Source organism: Panthera onca, chromosome A1 (assembly GCF_046562875.1).
Source record: "Panthera onca isolate mPanOnc1 chromosome A1, mPanOnc1 haplotype 2, whole genome shotgun sequence".
NCBI classification, from domain to species: domain Eukaryota; kingdom Metazoa; phylum Chordata; class Mammalia; order Carnivora; family Felidae; genus Panthera; species Panthera onca.
Window position 1 is genome coordinate 124,020,561 of NC_138339.1, and position 24,438 is coordinate 124,044,998.

The window sequence follows — 24,438 nt, forward strand, 5'->3', positions numbered from 1 at the left end:
GTAGAATTTGTGATAAATCTGTCAGGGTTTTGTGGAAGTTTACTTGTAGATCTTTGGAAAGAAATAGTTTGCAAAGCAAATTGATACTTCAGAAAAGGCTGTAGGGGGAATGCTTAACCTGCTTTAAAAATGAAGCTATTTTTCCCAGTACTTTAAGAGCACCCATTTGAATCCCAACAATTAATGCGCTGATTACAGATGAGTCATCTATTCATTAAAACAGTCCTGTTAGGCCTTCTGCTTTGCAGTAATACTTCCTTGGTGAACAATAAAATTGCATTTTAAAGTCTTTAATTCAGACTAACTTTTCCTCTTGTTAGTCCGTATTAAAACAGGCTTTCTTATAGTATAAAAGTTCTCCAATGTTAAGAGTTTGCCTTACTTTTAATAACCAGATAAGATTATTTGATTTAGGACAATTTGTCCCTGTTTTTCTGTTCTTTGCCTTGAAATAACAAGTTTTATTTGCATGTTCTTTTTTACATGAGGAAGGAGGAGGAAGCATGGGGTTAACAGGGGCTGCTAGAATTGGGTAATTTCAACAGTTATAAATACCAGTTATGAGGTTTCTAAGACAGGGACAGCAAATTGTGATCTGTGGGCCATATTGGTACTGCTACATGTCTTTGTACAGCCTACAGGGTAAGTTGTTTTTATCATTTTTTAATGGATGGAAAAGTAAAAGAATGATATTTCATGACACTTAGAGATTTTAATGTCCATAAGTAAAGTTTTATTGGAACACAGCTGTGCTTATTCATTTATGTATGATCTATGGCCACTTTTCTGCTAATCCGGCAGGGTTGAGTAGTTGGGACAGTTGCTGTCAGTAAGGCCCACAAAGCCTAAAATATTATGGGGTCATAATGGAGTTTGCTGCCCCTGTTCTAATACATGTAAGTATTGATAACAAATAATGGATTGAGCAAGGCTAATGTTAATCCTTGAATTTTCATTATTTTAACAATATTTTGCAGTTAGATATAAGGTAGAAAGGGAGTTTAGAGACTGAGTATTTACCTGAGTGTTTTCCTTGATGTACTCAACAAAAGGTTATTTAGCCTGTCCATATGCACTTTCGGTTATGTGGCACCCACAATCCCACAGAGCAGCCTGTTCCAATTTAGGCAGTTTTTACTGTTAAAAAATTTGATTACATTGTAATAATATATGAAAATATTTGTCCTCAGGGGTGGCCCAGTTGTTTGAGCATTCGACTCTCGGTTTTGGCTCTGCTCATGATCTCACAGTTTATGGGATCCAGCCCCGTGTCGGGCTCCACACTGCCGATGCAGAGCCTGCTTGGGATTCTGTCTTTCTCCCCCCTCACTCAAAATAAATAAACTTAAAAAAAGAAGAAAGATATTTGACCTCTTAACTGTCACTCCAAACTGAGAAGGATCTTTATTTCCCCCCCATCTCTCTTGATAGGCCTATATCTGAAGGCCATATGATAATTCATTTCTCACAGCCATCAAATAATCAAATTTCATTGTTGTAACCCCTGCCAACCCCCCTCTCTCCCTAGCACACATATATGCACATATTTCAGTGTGTCAGAGAACTTCAGGAAGCCTTTCCTCACATCTATGCCAAGTCTCATTTTCTAAATAAAAAGCTGACTTTATTCTTGGTTTAAGGATATTGAATTAGGATCTTGACTAATTTGGAATATTTTGTTTGTTGGTTTTAATACTGTGGGAAGTTATTTTTCCAGTATCTGATCGTAGGTCTTTACTGGGAACACTTAATGCTTTATCAGTTGCTCCTGTCTTTTTAGAATAGAAAGCAGAGTCATTCATGTGGTCTGTAATAGATGCACCATAAAAGAGAGTTATTTGTCCTCTCTCTTCCCTCTTTACTTTTCTCCTTTGAAATGTTTCTGAGGGTTCTGCTCTGGAGTGGTGTCCAGGGTATATTGGACATACCCTCTTCCTTCTCAGCATTTGTTACTAGTGGCAAATCTGTCTGAACAGCAACCCAAAGGCATTGACAAGGTGGTGTAGGTTTCACTGCTTGAGCTCAGTGAGTCTCTGGCTGCCTTTGGTGGTGACTTCTTCCTGTGGTGGACCTCACCTCAGGCTCCTCCTGATTCATTTCACAGTGTCTTCCTGGCTCTTAGGTACTAGAACGGGAACAGAAGCCAAAGTGCAGGGCTAATTTCTGCAGTTGGTACAGTATTTTGCATATCTCGTTATTCTGATTTGGGGAACAAGATGGACAACACCCACAGGTTTCCATCAGATTGTCAAAGAGATTGGTGATCACAGAGTTTTAGGTATCACTGGCTAAGGAAAGATGGGGATAGTCCTTTCAGACTAATCCATGGCAATCTCTCCACTAGTCCTACTGGCTGTGTGACTAGACATCCTGCTACCTAGAGCTGTAATGCCTCTGGACTGTAAAGCCTGGGACAAGGCATTGACTCTGACTTCTTTCAGAGGCCTCTCTTGGCACTGCCAGACTTCATGGTATATTTGGTTCCTAGCAGCAGGGTGTTCTCTTGCTATTTATGTGTTAGGCATTGTTATCTCCCCTGGTTTTAGTCCATATCCCATGTCAGTATCTCAACATTGTATCTCTTTTTTTGCCCTGGAGCAACTGTCTTCTTTGTAGTGATGACCGACAGAGTATATCCAGGTTGTCCCATCTTGGGTTGAGTATCTACCATGGTACAGTATGACATTGTAGTTAAGGGTGTGGCCCAAAGACAGGGCCATTTCCTTGCTCCATTCATTCATTTCACAAAAGACTTATTGAGTGCCTATGTGCTAGGTATTGGAGATATAGTACTAAACAAAACAGGATACCAGCCTTATGGACATGGCAGGAAGATAAACTGAAAAATAAAAAGGCACATAAAGTAATTACAGATAGTGGTAAATAGTAGGGAAGAAATAAACCAGTCAGTCCCTTGGGAAGGCCAGTTTAGATAGGATGGTTTGGAAGACCTCATTAAAGTGATACTTGAGCTTAGACCTGAAGAATGATGGGGATTTAGTCATACAAAGAGTTAATTTTATACATTTAAGGTTAGAGGATCTCAGGCAGAGGCAACAAGAAGAGTCCCTAGCTTTGTCAAGGAAAGACTTTATCAAGTTGAGAAACGAGAAAGTGATTAGGGTGACTAGAGAGTAGGCGAAGGAAGAAGACTAATAGATGATTTGGGAGAGATAAGAGGAGCCAGATCATGTGGAGTTTTGAGATGCATGTTGACTAGTCTTCATTTAACTAGAATTGTGATAGGAAGCCAGTGGAGGATTTGGTGTGGGAGAGTGGTTTAATGTAATTTTGGCAAGATCACTCTACTTGCTGTGTGTATGGGGGATAGATTCAGAGTGGACAAAAGAATTACAGAGACAATTAGGATGTCATTTCTGAAGATCAGGTAGACATACTGGTGAATGAGTCTAGAGTGTCATGATGGAGAGCAGATGGGTTTGGAGATTTAATTTGAGGGTAGTGCCAATAGGACTTGCTTTAGATTTAGATTTAGGGGTTGATGGAAGGTGGTGTGGTGGAATCTGAGATAAAGCCTCATTTTGTGATTTGACACAACTAGGTGCTCAGAAGTACCGTTTATTGAAATAGAAAAGATTGGGAGAGGAACAGATTTATGGGGAGAAACATCAAGACCCATGTTTTAGCTGTAATAAGTTTGAGGTGCCTGATAAACATCCCAGATCTAAGATTTATCAGTTAGTTATACAAGAGTCTGGCTGTCACTCAGGGGAGAGGATTGGGTCAAAGATGTAAGTTTGGGCATCATTGCCTAATGGATAAAGAACTAGGGGAGAGTGCAGAGGTAGAGAAGATTGTCTAGGATTGAACTCCAAGGCATTCCAGTATATAGGGTTCAGGTAGGAGATGAGGAACCAGCACAAGAGTTAGGGAAGGAGAGAGGAAGGGGAAGAAACATAAGAATGTGGTAACAAGAAGCCAGAAAGAAGAGTGTTTCAAGGAGGGAGAGGTGAACTATGTAAATGATGCTGAGTGGTTGAGGAACATGACATTAGTGAAGAGTCCATTGGATCCAGTTGTTAATTATTAGTAATTTTGATGAGAAGTATTAGTAGGGAACGGTAAAGGGATCTGGATTAGAGCAAATGGCAGTGTAAATAGCAGTCATGAAGATGAGAAGAGTGAGTTAAGACTATTTGTTCATAAAGTTTTACTCTGAAGGAGATCAGGGGAATGGTTTGATAATTAGAGATCATAATTAGTCAGAAGAGTATTCATATACTCAAGGGAATAATCCAACCAAAGGGAGAAATTGATGATGCAGACAGGAGGGAACAGTATAATGATGGGGGTTAAAGCTTTTGCAAAGGAAAGTGGGATCTGGAACTTAGGTTTAATAGGAGCAGGTTCACTGTCATTCATGGTCTTAGAAGGGAAAGCAGAGAATCTAGATTTGGTGCAGGTTAGTGTATAGAGCTCATGAGGGGAATATGAAGGAGTTCTTGATGATAACATCTATTTTTCTCGGTGAAGAATGAAGTGAAAATACCAGCTGAAGATGGTTTTCTGTCTGTGTGTGCAGACACACATGTGCACACTTGTGTGTGTGTAGTAGGGGCTAAAATGAGTGATGGTGAGTGGCCTGGAAGAGTGGCATTTAAGGCAATAAATGGAGATATGAGACATGATGGGATTTGTCCAGACCAAGTATTAGAGGAGGGAGGTGATAATCTGTTCAAGCTGTGCCCCTAAATACTTAGCTCTCTCTTAGGGGTAAAGAGCAGGGCAGTGGCATCTACATGCTGCTGGCAGTGGGTGATGCTTTTCTGGGAGAGGGATTCTCTTCTCTACCTTGTAGGATTGTGGTAATCATTTGAATGAAATATTACTTCTAAAGGATTAAAACAGTGACTGACACATGCTTAAGTGCTCAGTAAATGGGAGTTATTAGCGATTATTAGTTTATGAGGATTGAGGTTTAGAGAAGGCAAGTGTTTTTCTCAGAGTTCTAGGGGGTTTCTAAGATGAATCAAAGATGAAATGAGAAATGAGCAAAGCCCTAAGCACATGCCTTTAATGAGAGCTGAGGTCTGTTAGGATCTTGACTGTTAGACTGATGTGCTTATCTTGCCCAGAGTAGTCCAGTAACCCCTTACTTCCTCATCTCTGTAATCTCCTGGGTTATCCTTAACCCCTCTCCCCGCAACCGTCTTGTCAAGCACAGACACTACATTCCACACTTCCCTTTGTCCATGTCACTCTTGGTCTGATCTCTCTGTTCACTGACCTAAAATCATTGTTGGTGGTAAAGTCCACCCCCCAACCCATGAATGCCTCCTCTCCAATTAAGAAGAATGGTTGTGGCTTCGATCAGCTCCAGGGGGTTTTGGGAGGATGCCACTCTAGTCTTTGCCAGGTTCCTGAGATTACATCCACATTGGTTCCTTTCCTCCCTCTCCTTAGAGGCTGACTGTGGAACACGGTTGGCTTTGCTTCTAGTCCTTGATATTTCAAATCCATTCCTTTGTCAGGTTGGCACATACCTTCTGCATCAACTCTGGGCCCAGGAGTTGGTTTTAAAGGTGTGAATTTATCTAAACTGTTTTTGTGAAGAAAGGCTGCCTTGTAAAATCAGACCAGACATGCATGGGGGGGTTCAGGTCCCCATTGATCCGTTTATTAGAAGAATATAAATTGGGTGCATGTTATTCCCCTTATCTGTGCCCACTGCCCTCCAGGAGGTCCAGCCCTGGCACATGCTGACAGAACAGCACTGCACAGACATTCCAGACTTATTTCTGCCTAAGTAGCTGGCTGAGAGTGGTCTGTCCATGGTGGGCCTTTGTCTGCCCCATGCCATTTCATCCTCTTTAATAAAATGACCCCTTCTTCAGCTTTGTATTTCTTCTTCTAGCTTTAAGGTAAGATTACCTCTTAGACTTGTGGCTGACCGAAGGCAAAGCTAGGGTAGTGCACTCTGAGTTCGAGCTGGCCATGGCTTACCTTGTTTGGGAGTACCAGCCACCTAGTGAAGTTTCTTTCTTGGGAAAAATGGTGCCTCCTTTCTAACTTTCACCTTCTTTTTGGACAGGCTGGACATAAACGCCAACACCTACACATCTCAGGACCTCAAGAGTGCACTGGCAAAATTCAAGGAGGGGACAGAAGTGGAGAGTTCAAAGGAAGACAAGGTATGTGATATTCTTCCCAGGGAGTTAGTATAAGCCTACAGGATGACCTTGAAGGGAGTCACTTCTTCCACAAGCTCTTAAAATAAACATGGGGTAATGATAATAATATTGTAAAATAATTTAAAAAAATTTTTTAAAGTTTATTCATTATTGAGAGATAGCGATTGAGCATGAGCAGGGGAGGGGCAGAGAGAGGGGGAGACACAGAATCCGAGGCAGGCTCCAGGCTCCAAGCTGTCAGCACAGAGCCTGACACAGGGTTCGAACTCACTGCGAGATCCTGACCTGAGCTGAAGTTGGACGCTCAACTGACTGAGCCACCCAGGCGCCCCATAATATTGTAAAATAAAGTGCAGTTAATGCCAAATAAGTAATCCTTATTGGACTATTTTTTAAAAATACCAATACTGGGAGCATTTCATTATTTAGGATCCAACTTCACATTACATGTTTGGGCCTCAACAAATTGAGGCACACGGCAGAGATAGTTGCACTCTTCATTATCACAGACAAGAGTGAGGAGAATAGAGATTAAAACCCAGACCTCCTTACTTACACTTGGATTAGACAAAAGCTTAAAGGATGGAGGAGCCGGGCTGGGAAGGAAGTCTTGATCCTTGTCCTTTGAACATGTAACAGATGTATTCCCTTTTTCTAGGCCTCATAGCAAATGTATTCCTTATTCCAGGCCTCAGGTTCCTTAAATGTACAATAAGGTGGTGGGGCTGGGGTGGGGGGTGTGGGAAACAAGAGGACGGCTGACATTTCCTCCAGTTTTAAATTTGTGTACAAACTAAGGGAGTGAGAAGGAGAAAGAGGCAGAATTGTAGTCCCTTGGTTATGCCCCTAGTGTCTGGGAGGGCTTGTGAGTACAGGCTTATACCAGCAAGAAATCTTACTCTTTAGATAGATTGTGAACTCATGTGATAGCCAGAGAATGTCACAAATTAGTTTTTATATTTCCATTTGAGTCCTCTCCTTCAAAGAAGCTCCTCCAGTGGCTACTTTGGAGACCTTTGCAAGTTCTCTCTTCCTTTTACCCTCATAATTCTCTTTTTCTTTGTTTGCATCTCTGCTGCTGGCCCAGAATCCTGGCGTATCTTGGAGGGGCAGCATCAGGTTATTGACAGCTTCTATCTTAAGTGGAGGAAGCCTTAGGTCCCTCAGATCCTTTTGAGTTAAGCAGTTCTGAGACAAATCAGCCTTTTTCTTTTTCTTTTTTTTTTTTTTCTTTTTTTGGTGTCAAGGAGGACCTAATTAGGATGTGTTAACATGCAGACCAAGTCTCCATGTCTTCACTCATCTTAGTGAAGTCACATCTACCAGCATGGAGAGTGTATATGGTATGAGAAGATGAGTAGCAGGATGGCAGTAGTAGCAGCAGTGGGCGTAGGAAGGGGACAGGTAAAATTTCATTCCACCACAGATATATTAACTGGGTTTGGGAGGATGAGGAAAAGCAAATCCCCTTAACTGGTGAAGCTGAGGCCAGCAGAGGTGAGCATTGTGTGCCTCGGTGCCTTGAGCAAGATTGACCTTCCTGTGGCCAGGGGTTGGGCTCATGCCCACTCACCATCCCTTCACCATGGACCCCATATGGGCCTGACAGTAACAAGCAGTCAGCCCCTGTTCCATGTCTTCTCTGTGGGTGGAAGACCCACTGTACCCCATCTCTTCTCTTGTTCTCTTTTTTTTAATTAAAAATTTTTTGTAATGTTTATTTATTTTTGAAGGACAGAGAGAGCACAATGGGGGACAGGCAGAGAGAGAATGAGACACAGAATCTGAAGCACGCTCCAGGCTCTGAGCTGTTAGCACAGAGCCCGATGTGGGGCTTTAACTCATGAGGTGTAAGATCATGACCTGAGCTGAAGTTGGGTGCTTAACTGACTCAGCCACCCAGGAGCCCCTAAATTTTTTTTTAAAATGTATTTTTGAGCAAGAGAGAGAGAGAGAGAGAGAGAGAGAGAGAGAGACAGAGTGTGAGTGGGGGAAGGGCAGAGAGGCAGGGAGACACAGAATCCTAAGCAGGCTCCAGGCTCCCAGGTCTCAGCGTGAACCCCAGAGCCTGATGTGGGGCTCGAACTCACGAGTGTCAAGATCATGATCTGAGCCAAAGTGGGCCGAAGTTGAACGCTTAACTGACCGAGCCACCCAGGCACCCCTCTTCTCTTTGTTCTCTTTTAATGGTATTCTTTCACATGATAAAGTTTGTGTAGAAAACTATGAATATTAAGAAAATATTCTTTTTTTAACTTAAAAGCAAGAGATTAAGTTTTAAGTTGCTGTTTTTGCCAACTGAAAAGAATCCTTTCCCCTAACAAGAGAAGATTCCAATACCAGTACCCAAATGTAGGATCCCTGTCCCAGCTGGTTTAAGTCAGCTGCCAGTTTGAAGATAGAATTGCCACACTCCTTTTTCACTTCTGTGGAGTGTAGGTTATTGGCTTCTTCACTGAGGTGCTGGGTCCTAGGATTTTTCTCCTGCTTTCATTTGGAGCCTGTCTAGATTGACTCAGTTTATTGTCAGTGCCCTTGGGACTGGCAAATAAATTGACTTGAAGTAGGTTGGGGAGTTTCTGACATATCTCAGGCTCCTGGCTACAGATGGCATCATCCTTTTTGTTTATCAGTCTTTAAACCCAGGTTTTATGGTGCTTTTGCTATTTATAAAAATAATACTGTCAAATATTGTGCCAATACTATCAATTGAAATATTTTTACTTGATTTTTTAGGTGGAAGGGCACCAATTCTATTATGTATATTGGTACCTTAGATTTAAATGAATCAGTCCTTCCCAGAATCCCTTGCTTTGTGGAAAAGCTCTGTCTGGCCAAACAGATTTGGGCTTTTGTTGTCGAATCTGATCCCTTTATACCTCCATTACCCTAAGTGTCTTGATGCTTTATTTTATTATGTCAGCTATTGTTCACCTGTAGCTATAAATTGCTCCACTTAAAAATGGGACCTTCTCAGACTTTTGATTCTGGACAAGATAAAGTAGACTCATTTCTTACTATTTCTCCTGCTAAGAACAACTAAAAACCTTGGGCGTAATACTGAAAGCAAATATTAGAAGACTCTACAAGGTGGGAAGAAGAAAGCAGACTGGCTAGGGACCTTAGAACTGGAAGAATGACACAACACTGAGTTCCTTGGGCTTTCTTTTCCCCCTTTGTATATCTCAGAGTGGGTATTGGAGGAGCCCACACCCAGGAAATGCTAACAGGTACAGATAGAAAAAGCCCTAAAGAAGACCTGGTCTTTCTAGAGAAATCACTAGGAAAAGGGCAGCCAAATAGAACAAAACCCTTTTTGACAGTACTTTTGGCTACTTTAGCCAAAAACAATGGAAATGTCCCATCCCACCCTTAGTACCAGTGGAAGTTGAATCAGGAACTTGAATGTCCATCTTCCACTTGGTGGTAGCAGGCTGCACTCTTACTCCTCCACCAGAATGGTGTCAGCAGAAGCCAAGCAGAGAGGCTGAACTTAGACCCCCCCTACCGATGGCAATGAGATGATGTGATGCATTGCTCTGCTATCTTGACCAAGATTGAACAGAGAGCTGGATTCAATGATTGAACAGACAGCTGGAATTTCTCCCCTCTGCCCAGTGGTAGAAGACTGTTCGCTGCTTCTCGTGCTGGTGTGTTACCTGCAGACACATGGAAGTAGCAGGCTGGTTCTCCTGTTGGGATGGTGTCTTGAGACACCAAGAAATGTACTTGAATGTCTTCCCCTGCCTGACACTACCAAGGTGGTTTTTCACTTGGAGCTGAGGTGATGCCATTGTGTGTGTTGGCAGAGGTGGGAGGGTGGGGGAGCAGAGATGGAGGGGAGGGGTGGTGTCTAAGAGATGGTGGTGAATGGAGAATCTATAGTCCTACCTTCTCCTTGGTGGCACTGACATAGTGTGAGGCATCGTTCTGCTCCCCATTCTGGGGCAGTGTCAGTGAGGGTAAGTGATAAGCCCAAACTTCCACCCTCAGACCAGCAGCAATGAAGAAGTGTTTCACTTCCCCCACCCAGGTGATATAGAAGCTAAGGAAAGACCAATGTAGAGTGTCTACTGGCAGCAGGTGACGTTGTTCTTCCTCCTAACTAGTAACCGGTGGTAGGATTTTGGAGAAAAGGGAGCTGGAGAAAGGGATTTCACAAATGAAGTTCTGGGCAAGTCTCTAGTGACCCACATGAGAAACTGACCAGAATTAACATAGCAGAAGATTTGAGAACTGAACTAAGTTGTGGAACACTGCCAGGTTTTTGGATGAGCCTCTGGGTAGCACATAAAGGAAACAGACCAAAATAACACTGTAAAGGGTCTGGAAACGAAACTGTCTTACAGTTACAGCCATACAAGAAGGACAGAATCAGCATATTAAATGTAAACATTGTAACTGCCTGCTGAAAAAGAAGATTGAATAGGCTTCATAGTTGTAAAACTTGATACCTAAATGTCCAGGATAAAAAAAAAACAAAAAAAACAAAATAAAACAACCCTCACCATACCAAGAACTAAGAACATCAAACCTTGAATTAGGAAAGACAATTAACAAATGCCAAAAGTGAGAGGACACAGAAGTTTTGAATTACAAAGATTTCAAAGCAGTTAACATAAAAGTGGTTCAACAAACAATTGTGAAAACTCTTGAAACAAATGACAACCTCAGCAAAGAACTAGATGATGTAAAAAAGAATCAAATGGAATTTTTAGAACTGGAAAAATACAACCAACATTGTTTAAAAACATTGAATGGGCTCAGTAGCAGAATAGGGAAGAGAGAGAAGAACCAATGAACTTGACAGAAATTACTAAAAAGTCTAAATAACAGAGAAAATGAATAGGAAAAACAGTGAACAGAGACTTAGGGACTTGTGTGATTATAAGAAAAGATCTAATATTTCTGCCATTGGAGTCTTAGGAAAAGAGAAAGAATACTGAAAAATAATGAAAACATAAACTAAGAAATAAAGATGGGGCGGGTGCCTACGTGGCTCGGTTGGTTAACGTCTGACTTTGGCTCAGGTCATGATCTCACGGTTCATGAGTTTGAACCCCTTGTCGGGCTCTGTGCTGACAGCTTGGTGCCTGGAGCCTGCTTCAGGTTCTGTGTCTCCCTTTCTGTCTGCCCCTTCCCAGCTCGCTCTCTCTCTCAAAAATAAATAAACATTAAAAAAAAGTTTAAAAAAAAAAAAAAGATGGAAAAATCCCCAAATATGGTCAAGAGCATAAATGAATGGATTCTTGAAACTGAATGAATTTTCAGTAGGATAAACTCAGAGAAATCAACACCATGACTCTTCACAGTCAACCTCCTGAAAATGAAATACAGAAAAAATGTTGAAAGCAGCTGGTTAGAAACAATATACTGCTGGAACAATGATTGACAGTGCATTTTTCATTTGATACCACAGAGACCAGACTATGTGACACAGTATTTTTCAAGTGCTGAAAAAAAAATTATAATCTTAGAATTTTATACCCAATGAAAGTATTCTCATGAGTGAAAAAGAAATCAAGGCATTCTTGCACAAAAGAAAATTAAAAGAATTTGTAACCAGCAGACCTACCTAAAAGAATGACTAGAGAATATTCTCCAAATAGAAAGGAAATAATAGCAGAAAGAAACTGGAAACATCAGGAAGAAGAAAAGAACAACGAAATGTATCAAAATAAGGGAAGAAAGTATAGACTTTCTCTTATGTTTTAAAAATGTTGGATAGTTGAAGCAAAAATTATGACTTATTCTGTAACTACATATATGTTCAATATGAATTTTACTATCAGAATTACCACTATTTATTTCTTTGCTACACTTTGATCTTTCTTGGCCAGTTCTTTCTTTTGATTATCCGTTTTTATGAAATGTTACATGGATTTATCATTAGAGGATGATGAAGTCCTACAACTACACACTTGACATCTGTGTATGAACTGAGTAATGAATCCACAGTGACCAGTCATACTTCGAAAGAAGTAGTGTGATCAGCCACTCATCATCATGAGCGTTTATGTTATATGTAGTGATTTGTGGACTGAAGAGCTAGCAGCAAAGTTTGTAGTTGATGCAATTGTAGTTAGCTGAAATCTGTAGTAACTGAAATTTGGGTAGTGTTGGGAGAATGGTGTTAGCTAAACTATAGTCCTTGAATTTGGCATGTTTAAGTTTGGTGCAAAGCAAAGACTGTGTCTGATTAAAGACTTGTATCTAGACTGAAAAGAACTCTAAAAGCTCAGCAGTAAAAACAACAACGTATTTAGAGAATGAGCAAAGGAAACGAACAGACATTTCACCTAAGATTTGTGGATGGCAGATAAGCACTTGAGAAGATGTTTAATGTCATTAGATTTTGGAGAAATGCAAATTAAATCCTTAATGAGGTAACACTATGCATCTATAAGAATACCTACAACAAAAATGATGATAATATTAAATACTAGTGGGGATGTGGAGAAACCGGGTCTTTCACACATTGTTGGTGAGAATGTAAAATGGTACAGTCACTGTGGAAAACAGGCAGTTTCTTATAAAACCAAACATATGCTTATCATATGACCCAGTAGTTATGCTTGTGGGCATTTATCCTGGAGGAATAAGAACTTAAATTTATATAAAAAACCTTTATACAGGGGCACCTGGTTGCCTCGGTTGGTTAAGCATCTGATTCTTGATTTCAGCTTAGGTCATGGTGTCATGGTTTGTGAGTTTGAGCCCCACATTGGGCTCTGTACTGGCAATGCCAAGCCTGCTTGGGATTCTCTCTCTCTCTCTCTCTCTCTCTCTCTCTCTCTCTCTGTCTTTTTCTCAAAATAAGTAAACATTTTTTAAAAAGCCTTTATACAAATATTCATGTGATTTTATTCATAATAGCCAATACCTGGAAACATCTCAAATGTTCAACAGGTAAATGGTTAAGCAAACTGTATACCTATAGAGTGGAATGCTACTCAGCATTAAAAATAAATGATCCAGGGGCACCTGGATGGCGCAGTCGGTTAAGCGTCCGACTTCAGCCAGGTCACGATCTCGCGGTCTGTGAGTTTGAGCCCCGCGTCAGGCTCTGGGCTGATGGCTCAGAGCCTGGAGCCTGTTTCCGATTCTGTGTCTCCCTCTCTCTCTGCCCCTCCCCCGTTCATGCTCTGTCTCTCTCTGTCCCAAAAATAAATAAAAAACGTTGAAAAAAAATTAAAAAAAAAATAAATGATCCATTGGGGCACCTGGGTGACTCAGTCTTTTAAGCATCTCACTCTTGATTTCTACTAAGGTCATGGTCTCACAATTCGTGAGTTCAAGCCCCACTTCAGGCTCCGCTCTGACAGGATAGAGCCTACTTGTGATTATCTCTCTCTGCCCCTCTCCCATGTGGGTGCTCTCTCTCTTTCACATGTTCTCTATCTCTCTCTCTCAAAAAATAAATAGACTTAAAAAAAAATAAATGAACCATTGATACGTGTGATAACTTGGATAGATCTCAAGTGCATTATGTTCAGATAAAAAAAAAACCTATCTCAAAAGATTACAGACTGTGTGAGTCCATCTTTATAATATTCCTCAAATGCCAGAATTATGGATATGTAGAAAAAATTAGTGGTTGCCAGGGCACAGGGATGGGTGGGAGGATGAGGTGCAGCTTATAAAGGGGTAGCTCAATGGAGTTGTTTGGTGGTGGTGGAATAGTTCAGTAGCCTGATTGTTCTGGTGGATACATGAATGTATACATTAGATAAAACTGTGTAGAATAATACACATGTGCGTATAAGCAAATGTGTACATGTAAAAGCTGATAAAGTCTGAATAAGGCTTATAGTCTAGTTAACAGTATTGTACCTTTGTTATTTTCTTGGTTCTGTTAGCATACTGTTGTTACGTAAGATGTTACCATTGGGGGAAGCTGAACAAAGGGTACATGGTACTCCTATATTATTTTTCTAACTTTCTGTGAGCTTATAATTATTGCAAAATAAAAAGTTATTGTTGCTTTAAAGGCCTTCCTGAGGGCCAGGTGCACATCACTTTTGTGAGGTAGAGGAGCCTTGTTTCTTACCCTGCTCACTTGCCTGACATACAACAGCTCTAGGCAGTGACTCAGCTTCCCTGGACCTCTTTGCCCTTCCTTTGGCGGCCATCCAGGGTCCTTTAGCTGGGTGTAGGGGAAGCATTTCACTCTTGTTTTAACCCAAAGAAACAGGATATGACATCCCTTAGATGTGATTGCTCTGCTAGGAGCTTGGTCTTTTTTTAAGAGAGGCTGATTCGTTTCTTTGGTTGGTGTTTCTATGGAGTACTTATAACTGGGGAAAAAACCCATAGGTAATAGATGAGCAGTTTGGAGCCGACAGCTATTCATCATTCTGCTTTTTATAAATATTCGTGCCTTTTAATTTTTCTTGGAAGATAGAGACTCAAAACCACTGTGATCTTTCAGACTCTCTTTATGAGCACTATCCTCTAAAATTGGGAAGTAAACAGGAGTGTCACATGTGTAAAGTATCTAATTGAAGTCTTTTATTCACCTCCAACATAATTTTAAAACTTTTGTATGTGTGTACAGTGGGGAGGTATTGAGAGAAAATTGAGACTTGAGTGTAGTACATACAGTAATTTAGCCACTTCAGACAGTTGAACAAATTGTACACATGTAGTTAGATTGACAGTAATGACAGTGATCTAATTTTCATCAGCAGATTGCTCCCACTCTGGTAGCTCTTTACCCACAGTTTCCTATGTCCGGTTTCTCTAAAATGTTGCTGGATTGGGCAGGGCAAAGTGAAGGTATTCAGTCATTGTAGAAGATAGAGAAGCAAGGTACAGATAATTTGACCTTAAACCTCAGCCTTTTCGTGTGAGGTTAGGGGTTGAAGGTGAGCTTTCATTGCTTCCCCTGACTTCAGTGATTGCAACAAGAAGACTTTCCATTCTTTTTGAACATTGTAAGTCAGGCTGGTATAAGTGAGCCTTGGAAAATCGTGTGTTTTGGGGCAGAGGTCTATATGGTTAGACTCTGAGGGCTGTCTTCTGTGGGCATCCTAGAAGGTATAGGTGTACCTTGGAGATACTGTGGGTTTGGTTCTAGGCCACTGCAATAAAGCAAGTCAGATTAATTTTTTGGTTTCCCAGGGCATATAAAAGTTATGTTTATTTTATACTGTACTCTGTTAAGTGTAGGATAGCATTATGTCTAAAAAAACCAATATACATACCTTAGTTCAAAAAAACTTTATTGCTGGGGCGCCTGAGTGGCTCAGTTGGTTGGGTGCCTGACTTCTGCTCGGGTCATGATCTCAAGGTTTGTGGGTTCGAGCCCTGCGTCAGGCTCTGTGCTGACAGCTCGGGGCCTGGAGCCTGCTTCGGATTCTGTGCCTCCTTTTCTTTCTCTGCCCCTCCCTTGCTTGTTCTCTCTCTCAAAAATAAAAAAATGAACTTAAAAAATTTTTTTTAAAAAGGAGCTTATTGCTGAAAAATGCCAACCACCTGAGCTTTTAGTGAGTTGTAATCCTTTTGCTTGGGGACTGTCCTGCCTCAATGCTGATGGCTGCTTGACTGATGAGGATAGTGGCCACTGAATTTTAGGGTGGCTGTGGCAGTTTCTTACAGTAAGTGAAGTTTGCCACATTGAAGGATTTCATGAACAGTTTCTTTGTAGCATGTGATGCTGTTTGATAACATTCTACCCACAGTAGAACTTGTCTCAAAAAATTGGGAGTCAGTTCTCTCAAACCGTGCTGCTGTTTTATCAACTAAGTTTACGGAGTATTCTAAATCCTTTGTTGGCATTTTTCAACTTTCTTTACAGCACATCCACCAGGAGTAGATTCCATGTCAGGCAACCACTGTCTCTGGTCATCCGTGAGAAGTGACTCCTCATTTGCTAAATTTTCATCATCCTATTGTAACAGTTTAGTCACATCTTCAGGCTCCACTTCTAATTCTGATTCTCTAGATATTTCTACCACATCTGCAGTGACTTTTTCCACTGAGGTCTTGAACTCCTCACATTCATCCATGAGAGCTGGAACCTCCTTTTTCCAAACTCCCGTGAATGTTGATTTTTTGACCTCTTCTCATAAATCAACAATGTTCTTAATGGTATCTAGAACTGTGAATCCTTTCCAACAGGTTTTCAATTTACTTGGCCCAGTTCCATTAGGAGAATCATTACCTACGGCAGCTGTAGACTTACAAAATGTATTTTCTTAATATTCTAATTGGAACTTAAAAGTTGAAGTGAATCCTTGATCCATGGGCTGCAGAATAGGTGTTATGTTAGCAGGCATGAAAACAACATTAATCTCGTTGTACGTCTCCATCAGAGCTCTTGGGTGACCAGGTGCATTGTCCATAAGCAATAATGGTTTGAAAGGAATTTTTTTTCCTGAGCAGTATGTCTCAACAGTGGTCTCAACATAATTGAGTAAACCATGTTGTAAACAGACATGCTGTCATTCAGGCTTTGTTCTATTTATAGAATACAGGCCTGATAGATTTAGCTTAATTCTTAGGGGCCTTGGATTTGTAGACGTAAATAAACACTGGTTTCAACCTAAAGTCACCAGCTACATTAGCCCCTAACAAGAAAATCAGCCTGTGCTTTGAAGCCAGGCATTGATTTCTCCTCTCTAACTATATAAGTCCTAGATGGCATCTTCTTCCAATAGAGGGCTATTTCATCTACATTGCAAATCTGTTGCTGAATATAGCCACCTTCATGAATTAGCTATATCTTCTGGAAAACTTGCTGCATCTTCTATATCAGCACTTTTGCTTCATCTTGCACTTGTATGTTATGGAGGTGGCTTGTTTTCTTAAGCCTCATGAACCAATCTCCGCTAGCCTCAAAGTTTTTCTTCTGTAGATTCCTCACCTCTCTCAGCATTCATAGAATTAAAGTGAGTTTAGGGCCTTCCTCTGGATTAGGCTTTGGCTTAAGGAAATGTTGTGACTGGTTTGATCTTTTATCCAGAGCGCTAAAACTTTCTCCATATCAGCAATAAGACTGTTTTGCTTTCTTATTGTTCCTGTGTTCACTAGAGTAGCGCTTTGAATTTCCTTCAGGAACTCTTGGCATTCCCACCTTGGCTAATTGTTTGGCACAAGAGGCTTGTCTTTTGCTATCTCTTCTTTTGATGTGCCTTCCTTACTAAGCTTGATCATTTCTAGATTTTTATTTAAAATGAGACGTGAGACTCTTGCTTTCACTCGAACACTTAAGAACCCATTGTAAGGTTATTAATTGGCCTGATTTTATTATCACTGTGTCTCAGGAAATAAGGAGGCCCGAAGAGAGGTAGAGAGATGGGGGAATTGCCTGTCGGTGGAACAGTCAGAACATACATAACATTGATCACTTAAGTTCACTGTCATATGGGTGTGGTTTGTTAACCCAAAACAGTTACAATAGTAATCTCAAAAACCACTAATCATAGAGCACAGTAACAAATATAATAATAATGAAAACATTTGATATAGTCCAAGAATTACCAAAATGTGATAGACACAAAATGAGCAAATGTTGTTGGGAAAATGGTGCTGATAGCCTTGCTAAATGCAGGTTACCACAGACTTTAAATTTGTAAAAAATGTATTATCTCTAAGTGTGGCAAAGTGAAGTGCAATAAGATGAGATATTCCTGTGGTAGGATTTTTGGATAGTACAGATGAAAGAAGGTTTTGAATTCTGGAGCAGTAGTTGTTTGAAAATGAGCGTCCATGGTAGACCACAAGAGTCTTGGGGAAATGTCTCCAATTGACCTAATTATCTCTTTGCTTCAATTATCTTCTTAGGCAAGACAGGCCAAGATTAAACAGCTCTTTCGCCCCATTGAGGAGCTGAAGAAGGACTTTGAGGAGCTGAATGTTGTCATTGAGACTGACATGCAGATCATGGTACGGCTGATCAACAAATTCAATAGTTCCAGCTCCAGCCTAGAAGAGAAGATTGCTGCACTCTTTGATCTTGAATATTATGTCCATCAGGTAATGTATTTCTTTGTCCATAAATCTGACTTTTAACTAACCTCTCTGACAACAAACCTCCTTGCCCTGAATCCTAAGGAAATAGCATCAACATCTTTACTTCTCTCTCAGGGCATATGCTTTTAACCTAGACCAATAGCTATTATAGTAAGATAAATTCTAGAAGGGAGGGCTAATCTCTTTTTCATTGGGAATGTTAACCTCCATTATTTTTTCAACAGTGATGATACAGCAGAGGCAAAATAGACAACAATTGAAGAATGAACAATTTAATAATGAGATAATTTAAATTTAAGATTGTGATAATGGCTCCAGAGTGTAATGTGGAAGTATATAATAGGGAACTTAACCTAGTTAGAGGTGTTGAAAAAGGCTTTTGTAGATAAAGTTTTATTGGGACATAGCCACACCTGTTTTTTTATGTATTCTATTGTTGGGGGCTATTTTTATGGTACAATGCAGAGTTTAATAGTTGTGTCAGAAACCCTATGGTTCACAAAAGCCACAAATAATTACTGTCAGCCCCTTTGGAAAAGTTTGCCAACCCTTGGATCAGATTACTTTAGGCAGGGGAAATAACATGTGCAAAGAGTCTAAGGTAGAGAAGAGAGAGCTTGGTGAGACTGAGGACCTGGGAAATACTAGATAGGATAGCATACCTAAAGTGAAAAAGTTAGAGATTCAGAGAGGTGGAGTTGGGAATAGCAGGCTCTTTATGATTTTATCCTTAATTTTAAGACTCGTTAGAGAGTTTGTAGCAGGGAAGGGACTGATCACACTTGTGCCATAATTATAATAGTTAATATTTATTGAGCATTACCACAGACAAGCCACTTACTCAAGTACTTTGTACACATCATTTCATTGGCTTCCACAGCTGCCTTTTGAGTGGGTGTTGTTATTAGTTCTATTTTATAACTGAGGCAAGTAAGACACAGGTCACATCTGAGATTGCCCACGTTCACCCAGTTAGTGAGTGCTAGAGCTGGGATCTGCAGTAAGGTCTGTCTGACCCAAAACTGTGCTCTTCACCTTTTGGTCACTCTGCCTCTTCCAGGATACTGGTATCATTTGAATGAAGCTCAGAAGGGCTTAGGTAGATCTAAGGAGAAGGAGCCAAGAGAACCTGTTTAATATTCAATAAATTAATTTATTGAATGCCAGTTAAGTACCAAGACCTATTACAGGCACTTAAAATACATATAGTGAGCAAAATTGGAGCTTACCGTATAGCAGAGACAGATAGATAATAAATGTAACTCATAAATAAATTATAGATGGTGTGTTTAAATTTGAAAAATGCTATAGGAAAATAAAGGTAGATCTTGGTAAGGACTGGCAGTGTTGGAAAGGAGCATCTCAGGCAGGAGAAACAGCAAGTACCAAACCCTTAAGGTGGGAGCATGTGTAGTGTGTTTATGGAATCAGAGCAAGTCCATGTAGTTGGAGCTGAAAGAAGAGAGGGAAGTAGATGAAGCTTAGATAATGAGAGGAAGATAATGGGGTGCCTTGTAGACCATGGAAAAGAATATGAAACTGAACATTATTAAAGGCTGTTGAGCATAAGAACAACATGCTCTGACTTGGCTTTAAAGGATCCCTCTGCCCATTTTGTTAAGAATTAGACTGGAGGCAGGGGGTGTGGGTAGAAGCACGGAAACCAGACAGGAGGCTATTGCAGTAATTCAGACTAGGGATGATGGTGGCCCAGGAAGACTGTGTAATCATAATCAAAAGCTTGTTTGAGATCCTCATCAAGATACAGATCTTCAGCATCCTCCCACGCATGACTGCGTCCTTGTTCTCTATAAACTAGGCTAAAAGACATTCTTTCTTTCTTTAGTATTTTGCCTGCCTTTGTGATGAGAGAGGATGAGTGTATACTCTATCTGCAGGAATTATGATGTGGCCTCTTCATCTTCTTTCTTTGCTCATAACTCTTTCTCAGGCCTCAAATAGCAGGTCTATGATCCTCTTAGAGAGAAAGTGGGCCTGAGTTCTCTTTCCCTTTTCCTGTCTTTCTCTCCAGGGTGAAAAACAAGAATTCCAACAGCTTTTCCATTGCAGATATTTAAAGGATTAAGGATCCTAGGGGTTAGTGGCCAACTCAGTCCTGCTCTGATCTTGGCAGCTTTTATTTTTTTCTCACTTAACATACTTGGGTGGATCTTTAGGTATCAGGTTTCTATAGGCCCTGACTTTAGTTGAGCATAAAAGGCCAAAATCACTGGAGAACTTATATCCACAGGGCAGTGAGTACCCAGGAGGCTAGCAGGGCCCAGACAAAAAAAAACTTTTTTTTAAATGTTTTATTTATTTTTGAGACAGAGAGCGTGAGCAGGGGAGGGGCAGAGAGAGCACAAGACACAGAATCTAAAACAGGCTCCAGACTCCAAGCTGTCAGCACAGAACCCGATGCAGGGCTCGAACTCAAAAACCGCTAGATCATGACCTAAGCTGAAGTTGGACACTTGACCGACTGAGGCACCCAGGCGCCCTCCAAAATTTTTTTCTCATGCAAGCCTGCCAGTTATCTGGCGGCGGGTCCTCTCTAGGGTGACGTTGTATTCTGCTTTCATGGGTTACTAGGTGGGGTAAAAAGTTTCTTCAACATCACGTAACTTAGTTTGAGGTCAGCCCTGGAACCATTTTCCTCGTGAGGCCAAACTTGGCTCTGTGGGCAGAAGAGTCATAAATGTTCTGAGTCATCGGCCTTTAGATTAGAAATACAAGGTTCTTGCTTTGGGCTGGTATGTCAGGCTATCATACCACAGTGTTGACTTGTGATTTCACAGAGGAATTAAAGAAGACACAGCTTAACCTTTAATTCTAGTTGTGATGGGGAGTTGGGTAATAAAGTGCTAGCTTTGAGGAAGATAGGACTCCCCTTGCCAGAAACTTCACCAGTCCACTCTGGTTCTAGACTCACTGTTTAGAAACTTTGAGGAGCCACAGGCTTCAAGGACCCAAACAGGATCTGCCCTAGGACTCTTCACAGCTATATTGGAATTATTAAACAAGATTTGTGAAAAGCTAAACTGTGTATTTGGAAAATAGTGAGTTATTTATGAGGTACAGCCTCTGTCTGCCTCATGTACCCTAGGGCAGTATGTTTGCCTCCCCTCACATGACTCCTCAGTTATTAACCATCATTTCTCCCTTTCTCTGTTTCCTATCCTCTCATTGCCTGTCCAGTGCTCTATTCTCTCTTTTCTGCCAGAGTGTTGGCACAGTTCCCTTCCTCATGCCTGCCCTTCCTCCCTCTGCCTTGAGTTTCTGTCCACCTGTCTCTCCCCAAACTGAAGGCAGCCTGGGGAAAGTTATGGCCCCAGATCTAGATGGGGAGCTGCAGACCTGGGCCTTGATGATGCCTTCTCCTGTGTGATACTGAGCAGGGCCCAGATTTTGAAGCTAGATCTTCTGGGTGTGCAGTGAGCAGAATGATTCTTCCTCATCTTCAGTGAAATAACAAATGAGAAAACATATTGAAGAGATTGAGGTGCTTATCTAAATGTTAGAATTTCTAACACCCTGAATTGTCTTTGTAGTAATAAAGATAAACTACATCTGCATCAGAACCTCTAGGACTCCGGGTTGTGTTGCTCTGCGGCTGTTAGACTGGCAGCTGCTCCATTAAGAACTCCTACCAGGTTTGACAAGTGGCCACCCCAGGCATGGAATGACAGGGCTCTGAGCCATGGCTTTGTTATCCAGAAAACTTGGAGGAGGGAGGATCAAAAAGAGGCAGTGCGTTCTTAGGTTTTAAAATTAGAGTATGTGAGAAAGGAAGGCTCATGAAGTATTATTAGTGCTTATGTCAGCAAACAGTCAACTCTCAGTCTCCTACTCTCTCTAGTTGGCTGGCCTATGGCCCAGTAATCACTCCTCTTCATAAGGACGGATTGGGACAGAAAAATCCCAGCCCTGGCTTAGGTCCCTTATGGCACAGCAGACTCGATGCTTGTTCAGGACCCTGGATTGGCCATGTCTTTAGGTCTCTGGTACCAGGGATCCATCCATTCTGTTGGCACAGATACCCCAGGTTGCCTTTTTTTTTTTATTCACAGTAGACTTTATTGCAGTAACATTTTTTTTTCTGATCAGATTTGTTCGTTGGTTTAACAATTATTTATTGGGGTTCCTGGGTGGCTCAGTCCGTTAAGGGCCAGACTTCGGCTCAGGTCATGATCTCACAGTTTACGAGTTCTAGCCCCATGTTAGGCTCCCTGCTATCAGCACAGAGCCTGTTTTGGATCCCCCCCCCCCCCTCCCCTGTCCTGCTCCCACACTACCTCTCTTTCTCTCACTCTCAAAAATAAACATTTTTAAAAACCCAATTATTTATTGAGTACCTAATTATATACTCAGTGCTGTTGTAATCACTGGATCTACAAGAGTGGACAGACAGAAAATAAAACTGCTGTTGTGGAGATGATACCAGAATATATAAAAATGATCTTCTAAGTGGTAAAAACAGGCTAGTTCCACTCAGAAACACAGGAAGAATCAAAGTCCTTCAAACTCAGTTTCTCTGTTAGAGCCTTTGTCTAGTTTAGAAGGACAAAGTTAGGAAGTGGCTCTGTGGCATCTGGAGGAAAAAGGTGGGTAGCAGATACATTGTTGGGCTCTAGCTTCCTGCATTATCCTGATGTTTGTAGAGTGGAATCCACTTGTGGGCAGGAGGCAGCCTTTGTATCAACAAAGGTATTTCCAGTGGAGACCATAGTTACTGCATGAAGGAAACCGGATCCAGTGACCTTTCTGAGCAAGTTGAGTGTTCTTGTTCCAGGATATTAATGAAGCCTGGGGCATGATATTCCCTTTAGAATAAAAGAGAGTCTAGGCTTGGGGCTTTGGACCTTAAAGGATAGCCTAGACCAGTGCTGTTTGATAGGATTTTATCACACTATAGCCTTGGAGAGAGACTTCTGTATACATTTTATCATGAGTGCCCTCACAGTGAGTCAGCCTTAGACTGTATGAAGTGAGGAAGAGGGAGGAGAGGAGGTATTATTGGTATTCTTCCTCTAGCACTCTGCTAGACCCCCCTTCCTCTGCAACAGGGTTCATGTTACATAGTCCCTTGACTTCTAATTAAAAAACAGCCTTTGGGGCGCCTGGGTGGCACCAGTCAGTTAAGCATCCAACTTGGGCTCAAGTCATGATATCATGGTTTGTGAGTTGGAGCCCTGCATAAGGCTCTCTCCTGTCAGCACAGAGCCCACTTCAGATCTTCTCCCCCCGCCCCCCCACTCTGCACCTCCCCTGCTCATGCTCTCTCTCTTCCTCTCAAAAATAAACATTTAAGCAATAATAATAACAAAATTTGAAAAAGCTTTTTTTTTGTGTGTGTGTCTGCTGCTTTCACTGCCTGCATTAGGACTAGACATCAATAGGAAGCATGGCACTATTTACTAGTCCTGACGATGTCAGATCTTTGTGTTAACAGCTTGTACATTTGGAGTAAGCTTTGTGATTTATTATGGTTTTAGAATTTTCCAGGACATGTTTGGCATAAACAATAACTAGGTGCCATTTCTGCCATTTCCACACAGGTGCTCGAAAATCATGTTAGATGAATTCAGAAATCTCAAATTAATGAATTTAGGTTGTTTTTACATATCTTTTTCCTGTTAGAAAGGTCTCCATTGGTTTTTACTTGATTTTTTAGGTTTTTAGAATAGTCACCAAAAGAAAGGCAGTAATCCTTGATGGCTGGACTATACTAAGCCATGCCTTTGTTACAGATGGATAATGCACAGGACCTGCTTTCCTTCGGTGGCCTTCAAGTGGTGATCAATGGGCTGAACAGCACAGAACCCCTGGTGAAGGAGTATGCTGCATTTGTGCTGGGGGCTGCCTTTTCCAGGTGAGCGGCATGACATGGATGGACATCCCATTGGCAGAATTGTCGGGGTCCTTCAGGTGAAGTATAGCTTTATTTTTGGCCTGATTGGCCTGGAAGAAGGTTACACTTTAACTCTTTCTTGCACGTGCCTATCCACATTTTAGTGTAATCCTAATGAAACGAGAGTAAGAATTTGATTCTGCCCTTACTCCGAGTAGATATTTTTACCATGTACAACTTTCTGTTCTGCCTTCTCTTAAGGACATTTAATAATGTACTATAGGTCACATTCTTTTGTATTCAAAGCAATAAAAAGTTAGAGCAACCATAGCTAGTTGGGTGGGAAGGAATGAACTCTAAGAGTTGATCCTTTTGCAGCGAAGCCATGTCTGGTGATGAATAAATGATGAACCTGACCAAGGGGGGCCTTTTGGGGGGGATTATGTCTTCTGATTGTCT

The 24,438-nt window shown here is 41.2% G+C and overlaps 1 protein-coding gene across 6 annotated transcripts in view; it reads left to right on the top strand.

Annotated features, from left to right (window-relative positions):
• SIL1 (SIL1 nucleotide exchange factor) overlaps positions 1-24,438 on the top strand; it is a 287,743-nt gene that overhangs the window by 189,986 nt on the left and 73,319 nt on the right. For all 6 annotated transcript variants that reach the window (XM_060637836.3, XM_060637835.3, XM_060637834.2 and 3 more), the window contains 3 exons: positions 6,053-6,152; positions 17,940-18,131; positions 23,879-24,000. In XM_060637836.3, coding sequence (XP_060493819.2) covers positions 6,053-6,152; positions 17,940-18,131; positions 23,879-24,000 — 414 coding nt within the window. The remainder of the gene's footprint in view (positions 1-6,052; positions 6,153-17,939; positions 18,132-23,878; positions 24,001-24,438) is intronic.